Source organism: Scardinius erythrophthalmus, assembly GCF_964197995.2.
Source record: "Scardinius erythrophthalmus genome assembly, chromosome: 9".
NCBI classification, from domain to species: Eukaryota; Metazoa; Chordata; class Actinopteri; order Cypriniformes; family Leuciscidae; genus Scardinius; species Scardinius erythrophthalmus.
Window position 1 is genome coordinate 23,612,084 of NC_138229.1, and position 15,519 is coordinate 23,627,602.

The 15,519-nt window shown below is 36.9% G+C and overlaps 1 protein-coding gene across 2 annotated transcripts in view; it reads left to right on the plus strand.

Moving 5' to 3' along the window:
* The window catches only part of kif1ab (kinesin family member 1Ab), a 31,892-nt gene extending 18,389 nt beyond the window's left edge, over positions 1-13,503 (plus strand). For both annotated transcript variants that reach the window (XM_081375343.1, XM_081375344.1), the window contains 21 exons: positions 99-184; positions 334-460; positions 698-872; positions 1,217-1,307; positions 1,408-1,526; positions 1,615-1,670; positions 1,751-1,859; positions 1,987-2,053; positions 2,660-2,744; positions 2,926-3,031; positions 3,703-3,817; positions 4,014-4,147; positions 4,332-4,393; positions 4,504-4,649; positions 4,758-4,943; positions 5,269-5,340; positions 5,669-5,787; positions 7,043-7,156; positions 8,826-9,018; positions 9,146-9,264; positions 11,183-13,503. In XM_081375343.1, coding sequence (XP_081231469.1) covers positions 99-184; positions 334-460; positions 698-872; positions 1,217-1,307; positions 1,408-1,526; positions 1,615-1,670; positions 1,751-1,859; positions 1,987-2,053; positions 2,660-2,744; positions 2,926-3,031; positions 3,703-3,817; positions 4,014-4,147; positions 4,332-4,393; positions 4,504-4,649; positions 4,758-4,943; positions 5,269-5,340; positions 5,669-5,787; positions 7,043-7,156; positions 8,826-9,018; positions 9,146-9,264; positions 11,183-11,225 — 2,324 coding nt within the window. In that variant the 3' untranslated portion in view covers positions 11,226-13,503. The remainder of the gene's footprint in view (positions 1-98; positions 185-333; positions 461-697; positions 873-1,216; positions 1,308-1,407; positions 1,527-1,614; positions 1,671-1,750; positions 1,860-1,986; positions 2,054-2,659; positions 2,745-2,925; positions 3,032-3,702; positions 3,818-4,013; positions 4,148-4,331; positions 4,394-4,503; positions 4,650-4,757; positions 4,944-5,268; positions 5,341-5,668; positions 5,788-7,042; positions 7,157-8,825; positions 9,019-9,145; positions 9,265-11,182) is intronic.
* The last annotated feature ends 2,016 nt before the right edge of the window (positions 13,504-15,519 follow it).

Sequence of the window (15,519 nt, forward strand, 5' to 3'; positions counted from 1 at the left end):
GATCAGCCCTCCAAAAGCTCTGGGCTCCCTGTACTTTGTCCCACTTTTCCCCTGTACTGATTAAATGTTCAGCCATAATCTTTTATTTCTTGTCACAGCCGACGAAGAAGCTCCTGATTATGGCTCCGGTGTGAGGCAATCAGGAACTGCTAAGATTTCATTTGAGGATCAACAATTTGAGAAGGTTGGTTGTGTCATTTTATGTAACTGTTTATTCTCACAATTATTATCTCAATATTTGAGTAGGGCTTTGGACGTTCAGGCATTAAATTGTTTTTATAGAAGGTGAGACACCATCAAAAGTAAAACCATCAACCTTTTCTCTCTGCTCAGTTCCAGACAGAAACATGCAGCGCTGGGACAAACACATCTCAAGAGGAGCTGCGCATCGTAGAAGGAGAAGGACAAAACTCAGAGACGGGGCTCAATGCTGATGAGGTCAACAACAACACCTGTGCAGGTAATAAGTAAAAAAAAAACAATACTGGTAAAAAAAGATTAAAGATTGATATACATTTTTCACAATGTATTATGATGAATTTATGCATGCCTCAACATAAAATAAAATGCACAATAATCATGCTGTGATAATTCACTGTTAAAGTAGTGGTATATGTGTAAATAGTGACTAAAATAAGAGTCAGCAAGTTTTTGTATTCTAATCTGATCTGTTTTTCTCATGGATTGCTCCATCTAGCCTCTCCTGATGTTCCTAACAGTCCTCTGAAGGGTTTTCTGGAATGTCCTCTTGATGTGGCTCAGGAAAAATCATTTCAGCACTTAAAAATCGGCAGCAACTTCACCTTTAGGGTCACAGTGCTTCAGGCCTCCAGTATCTCTGCTGAGTATGCAGATATCTTCTGCCAGTTCAAGTGAGTAGATGTATTCCAAGTAATCATAGATTTATCAGGGCTTTCCATAAAAAAAACCTGCTGCAGCCTGCACATTATTGTAGCGGACCGATTTTATGGTTAGAAAGGCAAACACTTATGCAGATTATGCATGTTTCTGCCAGTGTTTTAGACAAACGCTTAAAAAAATAAAAAAATAAATTAACATGCTGCTTAATTTTTAAATCTGTTTTTGTGAAAGTTGCCACTCGAAAATAACATTCCCTCTCAGTTTTGAATGGGATTGACGCTTCTGCAAACACTGATCCAAGAAACTTGCAAGACATCTGATGCAATCTTGCCTCAGCCATCCTGTCTTTTTCCAGCTTTATTCATAGGCATGACGAGGCATTTTCCACTGAGCCATTAAAGAATACCGGCCGAGGGCCTCCTCTGGGATTCTACCATGTACAAAATGTAATCACAACCTTTGTGCCATTAAGTAATTCAACCATATTTCAGATTTTATAAATAAAGCAAACATAAATTATTTATGTGCGGTTTGCTACTAATGCAGATATCCGTAGAGGTCACCAAGTCTTTTGTGGAATACATCAAGAGTCAGCCAATCGTTTTTGAGGTATTTGGCCACTTCCAGAAACAGCCCTTCCCTCCTCTCTGTAAGGACTTGATTAGGTGAGCAACTTTTTTTTTTTGATTATTATTATTAATTTATTTATTTTTAGTCACCTAAAATGTCAACTAAAATCTTCCCTCCTTATAGTTCATTACGTCCAACAAGAAGGCAGTTCCCTAGGGTTATGCCTTTGTCAAAGCCAGGTGAGTTGATATTTTGGCTCATTTCTTTACTATTTCTTGTGGTCTGTCCATTTCTGAGCTCTGCCTCTGTCTCCCCCCAGTGCCTGCCACAAAACTGAGCACGCTCACACGATCCACCGCTGGCCCCTGTCACTGCAAATATGACCTTATGGCATTCTTTGAGATCTGTGAGCTGGAGGCCAACGGGGAGTGAGTATCTGATAAACTCATGACTTGTAGGATATCAGTGCCTAGTAAGTTACTCATTGAAGTCTGTATGTATGGTAGTTTATTCATATGTTATGTAACCCTTGTACCTGTTTGTGTACTTTCTTAGCTACATCCCAGCTGTTGTTGATCACAGGGGTGGAATGCCCTGCCATGGTACATTCCTGTTGCACCAGGTAAACATGAATCCATCTTTCTGTCCCTAGCAACTCAATGAATGGTAATATATTATATATTATATTAGATATATTATTTACACTACCGTTCAAAAGTTTGTTGAACTTGTTAAAATAAGTTCACCAAGGCTGCATTCATTTGATCAAAAATGAATAAAAACAGTAATATCGTAATAGTGTTACAATTTATACTGTTTTGTATTTGAATATATATAAAACATTTAATTTATTCATGTGATGTCAAAGCTGAATTTTCAGCAGCCATTATTCCAGTCTTCAGTGTCACATGGTCCTTCAGAAATCATTCTAATATACCGATTTGGATAATATTTCATATTATCAATGTTAAAAACATTATCTGTGTTAGTGCAGCTTAATATTTTTGTGGAAACGGTGATACTTGTTTCAAGATTCTGAATTTATTTGAATTTGAATAATTAGAATTTATTTGAAATAGAAATATGTCCTTAATACAGTACATCCTTGCTGAATCCTTGTATTAGTTTCAGTTTTACAGACTTACAGACCCCAAAGGTTTGAACAATAGTATAGTTTGAAATTGAAATGAGAGATTTGCAATTTTCACCTTTGACACATTTTCCACAGGGCATCCAAAGGAGAATTACAGTCACTATAGCCCATGAAACCGGCAACGATATTGAGTGGAAGGAGGTTAAAGAGCTCGTCATAGGTTAGAAAATGCTACTTTTTTTCTCTCTCTCTCTCTCTCTCTCTTAAAAAATGATTTATCAGAATTTCTGGCTTCTATCGCATTAAACGCCAGCTGGCATTGAGGACAAATGAAGATGTTATTATGGCGAATGTTCAGGTAGAGTTTCAGATGACTCAGCATCACATCTGTTCTTTTTTAGGGCGCATCCGTAACACACCCGAGGCAGATGAGACTATCATTGACCCCAACATCCTGTCCCTCAACATCCTGTCTTCAAGCTACATACGACCATCTTATGATGACAGGTACACCACTGATATGTAAAGTGAGATCCTTCCTCCAGTACCTCTAAATAATAAAATGTTTGCAAAAATTTGAATTAGCAATGTTAGCAATACCAAAATATTTTAACAATGTATGTGAATCAATTACAGTTGTTTTAATTACTAATTAAAGTGTTAACAACACTAAAACTTCATAACTATTCTAATTTATTGATTTATATACGAAGAGTTCAGATGCAAAAGCCTCTAAGTGCCAACTGAAATTTTCTTCTAGAATGATCATTTATATCAAGCTCGTATATTTAAGTTCAATAATTTCACTTAAATGGAAATGAAAATTACCTATTAATTGTCATTTAAGTGAAATCACTGAACTTAAATATACAAGCTTTATAAAAATGATCATTCTAGAAGAAAATTTCAGATGGCACTTAGAGGCTTTTGCATCTGAACTCTTCATATATATATATATATCAATTAATAAATAACAACATTGTAATTCACTAACTTGGTAATTTAATGTTTCCTGTCAGAGTGTCATTGGGAATTGACCATAGGTATGCTTTTTTACCCTTCAGTATACAGTACAGTTTTTTTTTTATTGTAACCTATCTTAAGCCTTTAAAATTGTTCAAATAAAGAAAAAAAATTAAGCACTGATATAATTCACTAAGCTGTTTTCTACTTTTCAGGACATTTTACCGCTTTGAGGCAGCATGGGATAGCTCCATGCACAACTCCCTTCTGCTGAACCGTGTCACTCCATATGGAGAGAAAATTTACATCACCCTCTCTGCCTATCTTGAGGTGAGGAAAACTCACCTTTTCCCTCAATAAAGTTATCAAATTATGACATTTAATCAATGTGGGATATTTTGGAACTCGTCAAAAGCAATATCAACACAATCACAAGTATAGCTTTTTTTAATTTTAATAGTGAATTCAAATGTATGCCTGTTAGTTGGTTATGAGAAGTTCCACTAAGTTTTTGCTATAATTTTAGATGGAGAACTGCACTCAGCCCACTGTCATCACTAAGGATTTTTGCATGGTGTTCTACTCCAGAGACGCTAAACTTCCTGCGTCTCGCTCCATTCGAAACCTCTTCAGCACTGGTGCCTTCAGGCCATCTGAGAGGTGAGGAAAGTTTGCTTGCCTCTTTCTGCAGTCGAGTAAATTGATCTTAAATCAACCAATGCACCATTTTGAATCATTAATGCTCAAGACTTGATATTTGAAAACAGTTTTTCCACTTGAATTATCACCGCAATAGCAGAATTAAATGTTTTGTTAAACACTACGGTGGTGTTTTGTGTCTCAGTAACCGTGTGACTGGAGTGTACGAATTAAGCCTCTGCCATTTGGCTGACATTGGAAGTCCTGGTAAGTTATCGTGTACAAATTCAGACAAATAACCTCATTTTTATATATTTGTAGATTTAACCCAGTCGTTTGTTTCTTTTTTTTGTTCCACTTTGACCACGATGGTGCAGGTATGCAAAGGAGGCGCAGACGGGTGCTGGACACCTCAGTGGCGTATGTGCGTGGAGAGGAGAACCTTGCTGGTTGGAGGCCCCGCAGTGATAGCCTCATCCTGGACCACCAGTGGGAGCTGGAAAAACTTAGCCTCCTACAAGAGGTACAGTATGGTCCATCTGAATGTTTAAGGGCTTTTAATCTGGGCTATAATCTGACTTTTGTTTTCAGTCAAGTGCATGACTCTGATGAGGTGTGTGTTTGTTTACAGGTGGAGAAGACCAGGCATTACCTTTTGCTGAGAGAGAAGCTAGAAGCATCTCTGCTGCTGGGACAGGACTCTTTCTGTGGCAAAGACCTTATGGACTCACCTAAGGCCTCCAGCCCCCTGATCAGCCCGGTAGTCAGTCTGGGTCTGGACAGTCCCAACGAGAGGCAAAGGGAGCTGGCTGCCAAGGTGATCGTCTGCAGCTAATATCTACATAATGTCACACTAATAGCCTATTCCCAGAAGTCCAGTTTGACTAAAACAAATAAAAGTATAAAATATTTGCCAATACTGTTTTGCACAAAAACAACTCCGCAAACACTGCAAAAAAAATATTTTTCTTAATTACTCTTATTTTCAGTAAAATATCATCTCCCAAACAAGATAAATTTATTTGAGAAGCAAAATTGCATAGATGGATGGATAGATAGATGTTTTTATTACTGTTACTGTTATATTAAATGAAAACTTTATGTACTTTATTCCTATTTTTCCTGTTTTTTCCTCTCTTCAGTGTGTGCGACTGCTCATGCACACCTTCAACAGGCAGTACAGCCAGGTGAGCAGCAGTCTCAGTGAGAGCAAGGTGAGCATTTACTGCCCTAGTGTCCATACAGACCTTGCCTCATTCTCTCGCCCGTGCAGACCAGATATCTCTCTCTCTCTCTCTCTCTCTCTCTCTCTCTTTCTCCCTATATCTCTCTTTCTCATTTAGCAGTCCTTTTGTCATTTAAAGAGAATTTGTGTTCACTTCACTTCTCTCGTTTACTCATTTAGAGTAGAGCAGCATGATTAGTGTAATAGATGCTTTAAGGGTAAGCATGGCATTTTCTGGAATATGATTGGAGACACTTTAATGTGTTGCCCACTTTATCATTTGGTGGTGCTCTCTCTCTCTTTTTAAATTTTTTTAGCTGTCAGAGATGTCCGCATCCTTTTTAAGAGATGGTTCTTCTTCACCTCTGAGCACTCTGACACCCTCCTCCACCTGCCCATCACTGGTGGACAGTCACTATGGCAATCCAGACCTCAGGTCAGTGTATTTTCAACTCAAAACCCAGAGTCCCCTTCTAATATGATTAGGGCTGGAATGACGCGTCAATATAATCAATTACGTTGATTATACACTGTTTATGTTCATTCCTAATCCCCTGTCATGTTTCACACAAAACAAAACAAAACTCTAGAGCAGATGCTAATGGCAAGTATGGCTGTGCCGCTTTATACGAGCCTGCACATTTTTAGGATTTGCAAGAACTTTCAGCAACAGTATCAAAAATGGCAATGTCCATAACATTGGGAAGTTTTATCACAATTAACAGCATGTTATTAAAAAAACGAGTCCAATTGAGGCGTGAGTTCATCAGATATAAACAACCAACAAGGACTTTAAATGCTTAGTAACCGAGAGCAGAGAGTCCGTTTAAGCGCCAATGCAGCTCCAGTGGATCTGGGGATAGTGAGTAAACTTAACCCATCATGATTATACAGTTAACTGTAGTTCTCAAATTAGATGACGTGTAAGACAACTAGTCCAGTGCGGTTCTGTTCATTCAGTGCGGATTAGTTGAGAATGTGGTTGTAATGGCCCGTTCACACCAAGGACGATAACTATAAAGATAACGATAAAGATATAATTCTAAAAATCGTTCTCCATATTAAAGAATAACAGAGTTCACACCACAACTATAACGATAAAGATATGAGGAACGATATCGTTGGGATCACTTTCAGAACGATTTTTTTTCCAGCTGTCGAACGATAAAACACTGACAGCCAATCAGAATCCATTCTAATTTAAAGGTCTCGCGCATTTAAAATGGATCTGGATCATCCGGGCGCGCGCATGCTTAGAATAAAAAGACCGCTATCGGTCGCTGGTGTGGACGCATATATAGTTATCTTTATCGTTATCTTTATAGTTATCGTGCTTGGTGTGAACGGGCCTTAAGTCCTGAAAATGTGCCGGTGTCAATTCCATTTATAGAATGGAGTTGTCACTTGTAAAAAAAAAAAAACGCAACTGCCATAGTCAGCGCTGCCATACTAGCCATAACCATCTGCTGTAGAGTTTCGTTTTGGGTGAAAAAATACAGGGGGCTAGGGATGAACATAAACGGTGTGTAATCGACGTGATTACTTCGATACGTTGTTCCAGCCCTAAATATGATCACAGTATGTCTAATACGAGTTCTCTGAGAATCAGATTATGTACTGTCTGTTCACTCTCAAAACACCTTAAATACATTATTTCTAACAGGACTTTCTTGTTCTGTGTGATTTTACAGAGGAGCTGAGGCTAACTCGGGTGCCTCTAGCCCTGATCTCGACCCCTTCAGCCCCATAGAGAGAAAACACAGGAGCTGTGCCTTCATCCCGAACATCCAGGAGATTCGTGTCAGGTAGCACCCCGAACAGTCTGTCTGAGAAATTTAGCTTGACTTTTTGAGGGATCACTCACTCACACCAGCTCAGAGATCCACTCGCTCAACGGAAGTAAACGCTGCACAATAGAATCGCTCTTTACAACGTCGGACACATAACTGTAAATAATATGATTAGCCTTTTGCTTGACTATGTTATCAAACAGCTAATGTGTTGCTAACGTTACACAAACCATATTTCCGTTCGTTATCTCAGAGTCAGACAGCTGCCTTCTAATAATCAGCATCCTTAGAAACGCTTTGAACAACTCAGAACTCCAGTGGAGAAAGGCATATAGTTCATCATAACATCATAATATACATTATATACATAATTCACCTGCTATATTGCTAAATGTACCCGATTTTTCATATCAACAGAAAAATATATCAGGATAATCTAGCTTCTCTTGAGACTCCCCTGCTTCAGAGAATAGTTAATGATATGCTAAAGCCCCGCCCCCTCGTGACGTGATTGGTTACAAGGTAGTCTGTGACAATTTCAAACTGCGTTTTTGAGACTGTCTTTGGTTCACTGCAGTTTTAAGGTGAAAATACTCCGCAATGGTGTTGACTTATGAATTTGCACATGGTTTGCATTAAAGCATATTAAAAACACCACACAGACATATAAACAAAGTTAAAAACTTGGTTTTCACCCCAGGGTGTCTTTACATCATTGCTATATCTGGTGTATCTACATCAGTTTCAACTGTCTGTACAAATTAATCAGACTGATCACTTGCAAAATGACCTAAAGATCAAATAGAAAAACGAACCAGATTTGTACACAGTTTGAACAAAGCCTGTGTAATAATTTTTTCCATCCAATTTTACAACAGAAGTAGTACTCATATGAGTAAAATAATGTACACTCACATTAGAGTCATACAGTATCAGTAGCCTGGAAACCATTTTTTACATAGCGGCTGCCATGTTGAGATCACATGACAAATACTGTTTCTTTTATCTCTTTAATTGTCCAAATGGACCCTTTTCACATTTCCAGGGTTCTTAGAAGCGGAGGTTGTCAAAAATATAAATTATTTGCTATAGTAACAAAAGAAAAATCCATGATAGTTCTAAGTTTATATGACTTTATAAAAAATATTGAGAGATTGATTACGTCTGTCAGAAGTGAGAAAGTTGCAGTCACTTTCTCAGCCGTTGTATAATAAAAACTCGTATAGCAGTGTTAACTACTTTTCAGTAATTTAATGACAAGGTAATATAACACAATAGTGTTATAAATGAAAATTCATGAAAAACATTTTTTTCTTATGAAAAAGTGTCCATATTGTACACTTTCAGTTGCAAAATGAATAAAATATGCATGCAAATATTTCTACAATGGTACTGATAACTGAAACTTTTGCTTATGTATGACGTTGCATCCGCACCACTAGGTGTCAGTATGAAGTCCAAGACCACTGTTGAATTGTATAATGAAACATATGTAACTAAAATGTACTTTAGTGCTAACTGTTCTTTTAAAGTTTCACTAAAGACAATTAAATATATTTACAGCAAGTAGAAAAAATCACTGTCCTTAACTTTTCTTTTAACATCCTAATGTATCATGTTATTGATTGCCCTGCAAATAATTTGTTATATACTGTATCTGTTATTATTTTTCCTTTGACTGCAGCCCAATTGTGTCAAAGAAAGGCTATCTACACTTTCTTGAGCCCCACACCAGTGGCTGGGTGAAGCGGTACATTGTGGTGCGACGGCCTTACGTCTACCTGTACCGCAGTGAGAGAGACTGCGTGGAGAGAGCCGTCATCAACCTGTCCTCTGCTCAGGTGGAGTACAGCGAAGATAAGCAGACCATGCTGAGGGTAAGAGCCATTTATTCCTCATCTATGACATTATACACATGATTACTGAGGAAAGTGGTCAGCTAGCTATAGCTGTCTAGCTTTTTGTCAACTGATTTTGTTAACCCATGTGATGTTTTGTTTCCAGGCTCCTAACACTTTTTCAGTATGCACTGAGCACCGCAGCATTCTCCTCCAAGCAGGCAATGACAAAGAGATGCATGACTGGTTGTACGCATTCAACCCACTGCTGGCAGGAACTATCAGGTATTCAAAATAAATTCAGTGATTTCCTTTCCTTTAGCACAGTCACAACACCACATATAAAGTCTTCGTTCAATAATGGTCTCTCTTTAATTTTATGTAACACTTTAAATCAGTGCTTCTCAACTAATTTTGCTTTAGGATTTTCAAGATTTTACATTGAACATTAAGTAGCAACCCAAAACAATAACAAATTTCTTTATAAAGCAAAAAATAAACAAAAAATGCCCTTAACTTTTCCCCCGCCATTGACAGAATTATCCGTCGTTTGTGAGAAAATGATTCCCCGACATTGACAGAATTTTCACTGTTATACGGTAGGGGGCGCTACTACGCATCTTCTGAAAGAGTACTGAATCTCCTGATCAAAACACATGCAAAGAAGATGCAGAAACAAGTGATATCTATGTAGTTATATGCTTATGTAAAATAACACAATCATTAACATTAAAAAGCATATAAATCAAAACTGCCTAATGTTACTGAATGAAATGTCGACCCAGGACGAGGGATAGGATTGTGCAAGCATTAGGGGTGCTGTGTACTCGATCTACTCAATCTGTGTTTTGATTTATCGTTCTGAATCCGATTAGGATATAGTCTTTAACAAAAATGTGATTTTTGCAGCTTTTTGCTTAAAATGTTAGTTTTTTTTTTATGAAACCTTACCTACCTTAACCTTGCATAGTTTTTTTATGACAAAACCTGTATGTGTTGAACATGTGGTGTTGCAGCAAAAAAAAAAAAATTAATATAAGTTGAATACTTAGCTGAAAACTTCATAAAAAAAGATATATATATATACCGTATATATATATAAAAAATGTGAAACATTGCATAGGCAACTCACTGAAATAAAATAAGTTTAAGTACTAAAGTGACTAAAAGCTATATTTAAAAAAATAAAACTATTAAAAATGACAAAAGCACAAAACAAAATGACTAAAACTAAAATCAAATCAAATCAAAAATTCTAAATGAATAAATACTATAATAGTGTTTTAAAGTGCCCCTATTATGCTTTTTTCAAATGTTACTTTCATGCAGTGTGTAATATAGCTGTGAATGTAAAAATTCTGAAAAGTTATAAAAATTAATGTGCACAACAAATAAGGTTACTGTCTCCTAAAAGACAGAATCGATTCTGAACTGCCGAAATGAGACGTCAGCAATTCCAGTCTCACTTCCTGTTACATAGCTACGTAACAATGTAATACATTTGCATAATGCCAGTCTATGATGTTTATTGGCTGCCTGCGAATAACATCAACTTTGACCCGCCCTCAAACACTGTAGTTGTAAATGAGGCTGGAAAAACCGACGCCATTGTTAATGTTCGTATCACTATGTATACTATCAAGCACTGAGGAAGCCTTCAGAGCTGGAATTCAGATGTGGTAATAAGAGTTTCATTTCCGACACACGCTGTAAACGGTAGACCAATCACAACACACTGAGCCATCTGGCCAATCAGAGCAGAGTAGGCTCTCAGAAATGATGGGTTTAGAGAGACTGAATCTTCGAACAAACCGGTTTCAAACTCTCTGAGAATTAAGGTGATGTGTTGTGCAATGTATATTATTAAAGTGTGTTTTTTTTTACCTTGGATGAATGTTAACTTATTGTCAGAGACCTCCGAAACTAAATTAGGAACCTCAAAAATAGCATAATAGGGGCACTTAAAATAATACTAAATTAACACTGCTGTGTTGGCATCTGCCTAATTCTACCAAGACAGATGTATTTGCACCAAAATGTCATAGTGACATTTAACAGTTATTTTAGACAGACATCTTTGATGTCAAAACAGACCTGTGACCCATTTTTGGGTTGCAGCTCTGCAGTTGAGGACCACTGCTCTAAGTGGTTACGGTCATTGATATCGCTGAATTTCTCCTAATCTCTCTCTCTCTACCCACAGGTCTAAGCTTTCCAGAAGAAAATCAGGACAGATGAGGATGTGAAATACATTTTTTTTCTCTGGCTCAAACCATAAATGGCCCTAACAGGCCTTAGTGATGTAATTAGGTCATGTGATTATAAGTGCCCTGTCCCCATGTCATCACAGCTGCCTCTTGCCTGCCCGTCCCAGCATTCCCCCTCAGTCTGTCCATGCCAACCATAGACTGCGGGCTTGGCTTCACAGAATGTGTGTTTATGTGTGTTTCAGGCCCTATTTAGTGTACATTTACAACATTGAAATATATTTAGCACTTCCCACTAACGTACAGTAGCTAAAAGCTAGAATGGCAAAACGGCATCATAGACACTGCCCTACTCTTAACGGCATTCGTTCATTTGTAAATTCGACTCAATGCTCTGTTTCCGTATGTGCTGCTTCAGAGTAATGTCAAGTGCTTTTACCTGGGCTTCAGTAGTTGCCTCTTGCTTTTGATCATTCTGCCGTGATCATTGCGCTTTTCAAAGGGATGCAGAGCTTAAGATAGAATTGAGATGGATTTTAGACTAAAAGAGGTAATTGTCTGTTATTTCGACAAAAATCAGCATCGCAAAAGGACAAAACGTCTACCATACAGAAGTTTAGTTTGTGTTTTACTTTCATCTGTAATGTCTTTTTTACATTACATCTTTACGTTTACTTATTTATTAAGCATTGTATGTTTTATAAACATAATTTATTATGAGGTCACTCTTTGTAGTGTGCTACAAAAAAAATTCACCTTGCACTTTTGATAATGAGCTTTATTTGCCAGGTTCGTTTGGATTCATTTGCACTAGAGCTTTGCTGCTAAGAGAATCAGCTTCTTTAATGTTCATCAGCTTATTTTTACTCACAAAATTAGAGAGCGGTGTTGCTAAATTTCCTGTTACTGTTACGCTGAACGCAAATACATCAGTGCACACTATAACACACATTTCGAATAATATAATGCAGGAGGTTTATGTTCAGAAACACTGCATCTTGATTGCATGGTTCCTCTTTTGTAGCTGTTTTGTTTAGGTCATCCCAGCCTTACATGTTACTATAAAATATCTGTATTCAAACCTATTACATGGTGTTTTCCTTGGGAGGTGACATCTTGTAAGAGAAGATCCAGTTTTAGTGTTACAACATAAAACAGAAAGTCTATAAACTCAGATTTTACTAAAAGTTTTGTGATCCCCAATATAGAGCAACGTTTTATTTAGCTCAGCTGTAGAAGTGTATCTGTATTATAGTTTTTTGCTCCGCCCTTTGCCTTGTACGATGAAGATGTGTGTATACCAAGTACAGAAAAGCCGTGTTTCCTGTCATGACAACTACATCTTAAAGAGGTATTACCAGATGCTGGTGAACTCAGAAATCTCTTGTTTGGTTTGGGCTCATGCTATTGGTCAGTCAGCCATTTAGTATGTTGCTCATGAGGATTGATGTTTTGTGCAATGGGTCAGCCAACCCAAAGAGCACAAAATGTAGCAGCTGTGAATGTATCTGAGAGATTTGAGCGGCTCTGGTCTTCACCTCTCAAAACGGTTTCTTCATAAGGAGAAGTTTAAGTATAAGTATGCCTTTATAGACTCTTACATTATGGATCTGAAGTGTAAATGAGGGACAGACGATTAAGTTTTGGACAATATGTTGACAGTCATACCTCCCAGTGCCCTGACGTTTTTTTACCCATTCCTGTCTTTGATTATGCTATGTACATGATAGCATGCTGTACATATTTATTCAGCTTTTAAATGAAATGTATCAAATGTATTCCATTTACCTCCATACAGTATAAGAGTAGCATTTACATCAAAATAATAGATTCAGTCGTATTTTACCGCTTTGAAGGATCACTGTCGACTATGAGCATTCAGTGTTCGCATTTACATGATGCCCTGAAGACGAAGCATTCAACAAGACTTTGTCAGCATACATATATATTGGAGATAATCAAGATTTTTAGGGTTTGTAGTTGATAAAGTGTCTCTCTTCAACTCTCAATGGAACCACATCTTTCTGAGCATCATTTTGAATAAACCTCTTTCATCCATCCAAATATTCCAAACTTAAAAAAGAGAAACTCAATATAAACTAAGTGTAGCTACTGTAATTGCTTCAATATTTGTTGATTTTCTCTGTATATAAACCCAACTGTGGTCTAGCACACGGCTGATAACCACTTTATACCATAATGAATGGGCTGTAGTGTACTCAGTGCTCAACTTGTTTGAGTGTTGGACCTGTGTCTTCTAATGTCTGTGGACACTTAACACTTTGTCTGGTGTGAAATAAATGTGAAATATGCGCAACGTTGCAAGAGTTTGGACTTCTTATTTGTATAGATGCAGAGTAAACTTTTTTTTACTATAAAGGGCCAAACATCAAACTTGATTGAAAGTAAACTTGATTGAAAGTACTTGTTACCTTGCGGCTTTATCAGGCAATGACTTTGCAGGGAGCATTTGAGCACAAAGGTACCTCACGAAACTGATTTCGGACGGGGTTCTAATGCAGCATAACGGTTAAATGATCTACAACAAAATAGATTGAGCTTTGGTGATAACTAACTGAATATTTAATTACTTCAATGGTTATTTCTCGCTAAAAAAGACATCAAAAGTGTTAAAAACACATTTACACCCAAATTGACCACCAACAGCAACTTTCAGACGGCATCTTAGCTCAACTGTAACAGATCAGAACTCACAGGATTGTGGGATATCATAGGCAGTGAATGATACATCTATGCTGACTTCAAAAATCGATCCGATGAAGGAATCAGGAAAAAGGAAGTGAAACTACACTGCAAAAAGTAATCAGTTGACTTAAAAAAGTGAGGAAACCCGTTGCCTTACAATTATTAAGTAAATAAACTTAAAAATATAAGTTATCTGGAATTGTCAAGTTCACATAACTTAATTATTTCAAATACTTGAAGTTTATTTACTTAATTTTAGGGCTATGGGTTTCCTCACTTTTTTTAAGTTAAGTCAACTGATCACTTTTTACAGTGTACTGTATATTAGATTCAGACGTGCCTTGATCCTTCAAATGCAGTTTTTGAAAATCAAATATCAGTTTTTGAATATCAAAATTTTTTGTGTATTTATTACTGAGGGATTTGTGGACACAATATTTCTAGATTTGCAGAGTAAAATCTTTTGTATTATTATTTTTTAAGAAAAGCTCAAATTTGGCTCTTACGGGCCAGATGCACCCCTCACCCCAGAACTGGCACAGAAGGCCCAGGGTGGCATGTTGTTACAAGTGTTACCATTTTTGGTTAGGCTTCTTTATTTTACAGTACGTGCACTTACAGTGTACTTACCTAAGAAGATACTGGTAATATAAGGTAACTACATGGGTAAAGGTTAGGTTAAGGGGTAGGTTCAGGGTTATTAGTACCTAGTTATTGTAATTACTATAATAAGCACATGGGAAACGGGACTGTAAAATAAATAACTACCCTATTTTTTTAATCTAATACTTATTGTAATTAATGGGGTTATTTTTCAAAAATTCTATGAGTTGACGTACATTTCAGGCATTGTGGCTTTTCATTCACTTTGAATTCAAAGTGTTGCTATTATGACCTATGTCCAGTTAAAATATGGGTGATTAAATATGTATAAAATTCGTAGAATAACTTTCTATAACTAATTTTGATAACACTTTATTTTACAGTGTCCCTGTTACATATGTTACCATAGTAAAAACAGTAAATTATGCATAATTACATGCAACTAACCCTTAACCAAATCCTAATCCTACCCTAACCTTATAGTAAGTAGTAAGTACATGTAGTTACTTAATACTACTCAGTACTTACATTTATAATTACACTGTAACAATGACACCTTAAAATAAAGTGTAACCCTAATTTTTAACTAATTAAGTCCTGAATAACAATTTTTCAGATGAGTCTCTTATACTGGGACTCTGCTTTGCTTTTGCTTGTCATCTAGATTATCTAGCCCCAGTGGGTAAGTACTCCACTTTGAATAATTTTACATGTTGTGCAATGACAACTAAATTAGTAAATGTGTAAATTTATTTCTCTTAATAACACACTGGATGATACATCATCACCCAGGACATGCTAAACTTATTGTTGCACTTTGTTCTTAAGCGGAGCATCTTCTCCCATCATCCTACTTTGTTACTGTATCTGAGAATATAAGCAGATATAAATGTTCAAATGAGGGCTCTCGTTACATTTCTGGCTCAGCGCTATCCCCCCCCTTCATCTCTCCCATGGACATCTGTCAGCAAGCTCAGGTATCATTTTAGAGAGGGAGCGAGAGAGATAGTTGGGTACAGCCTAA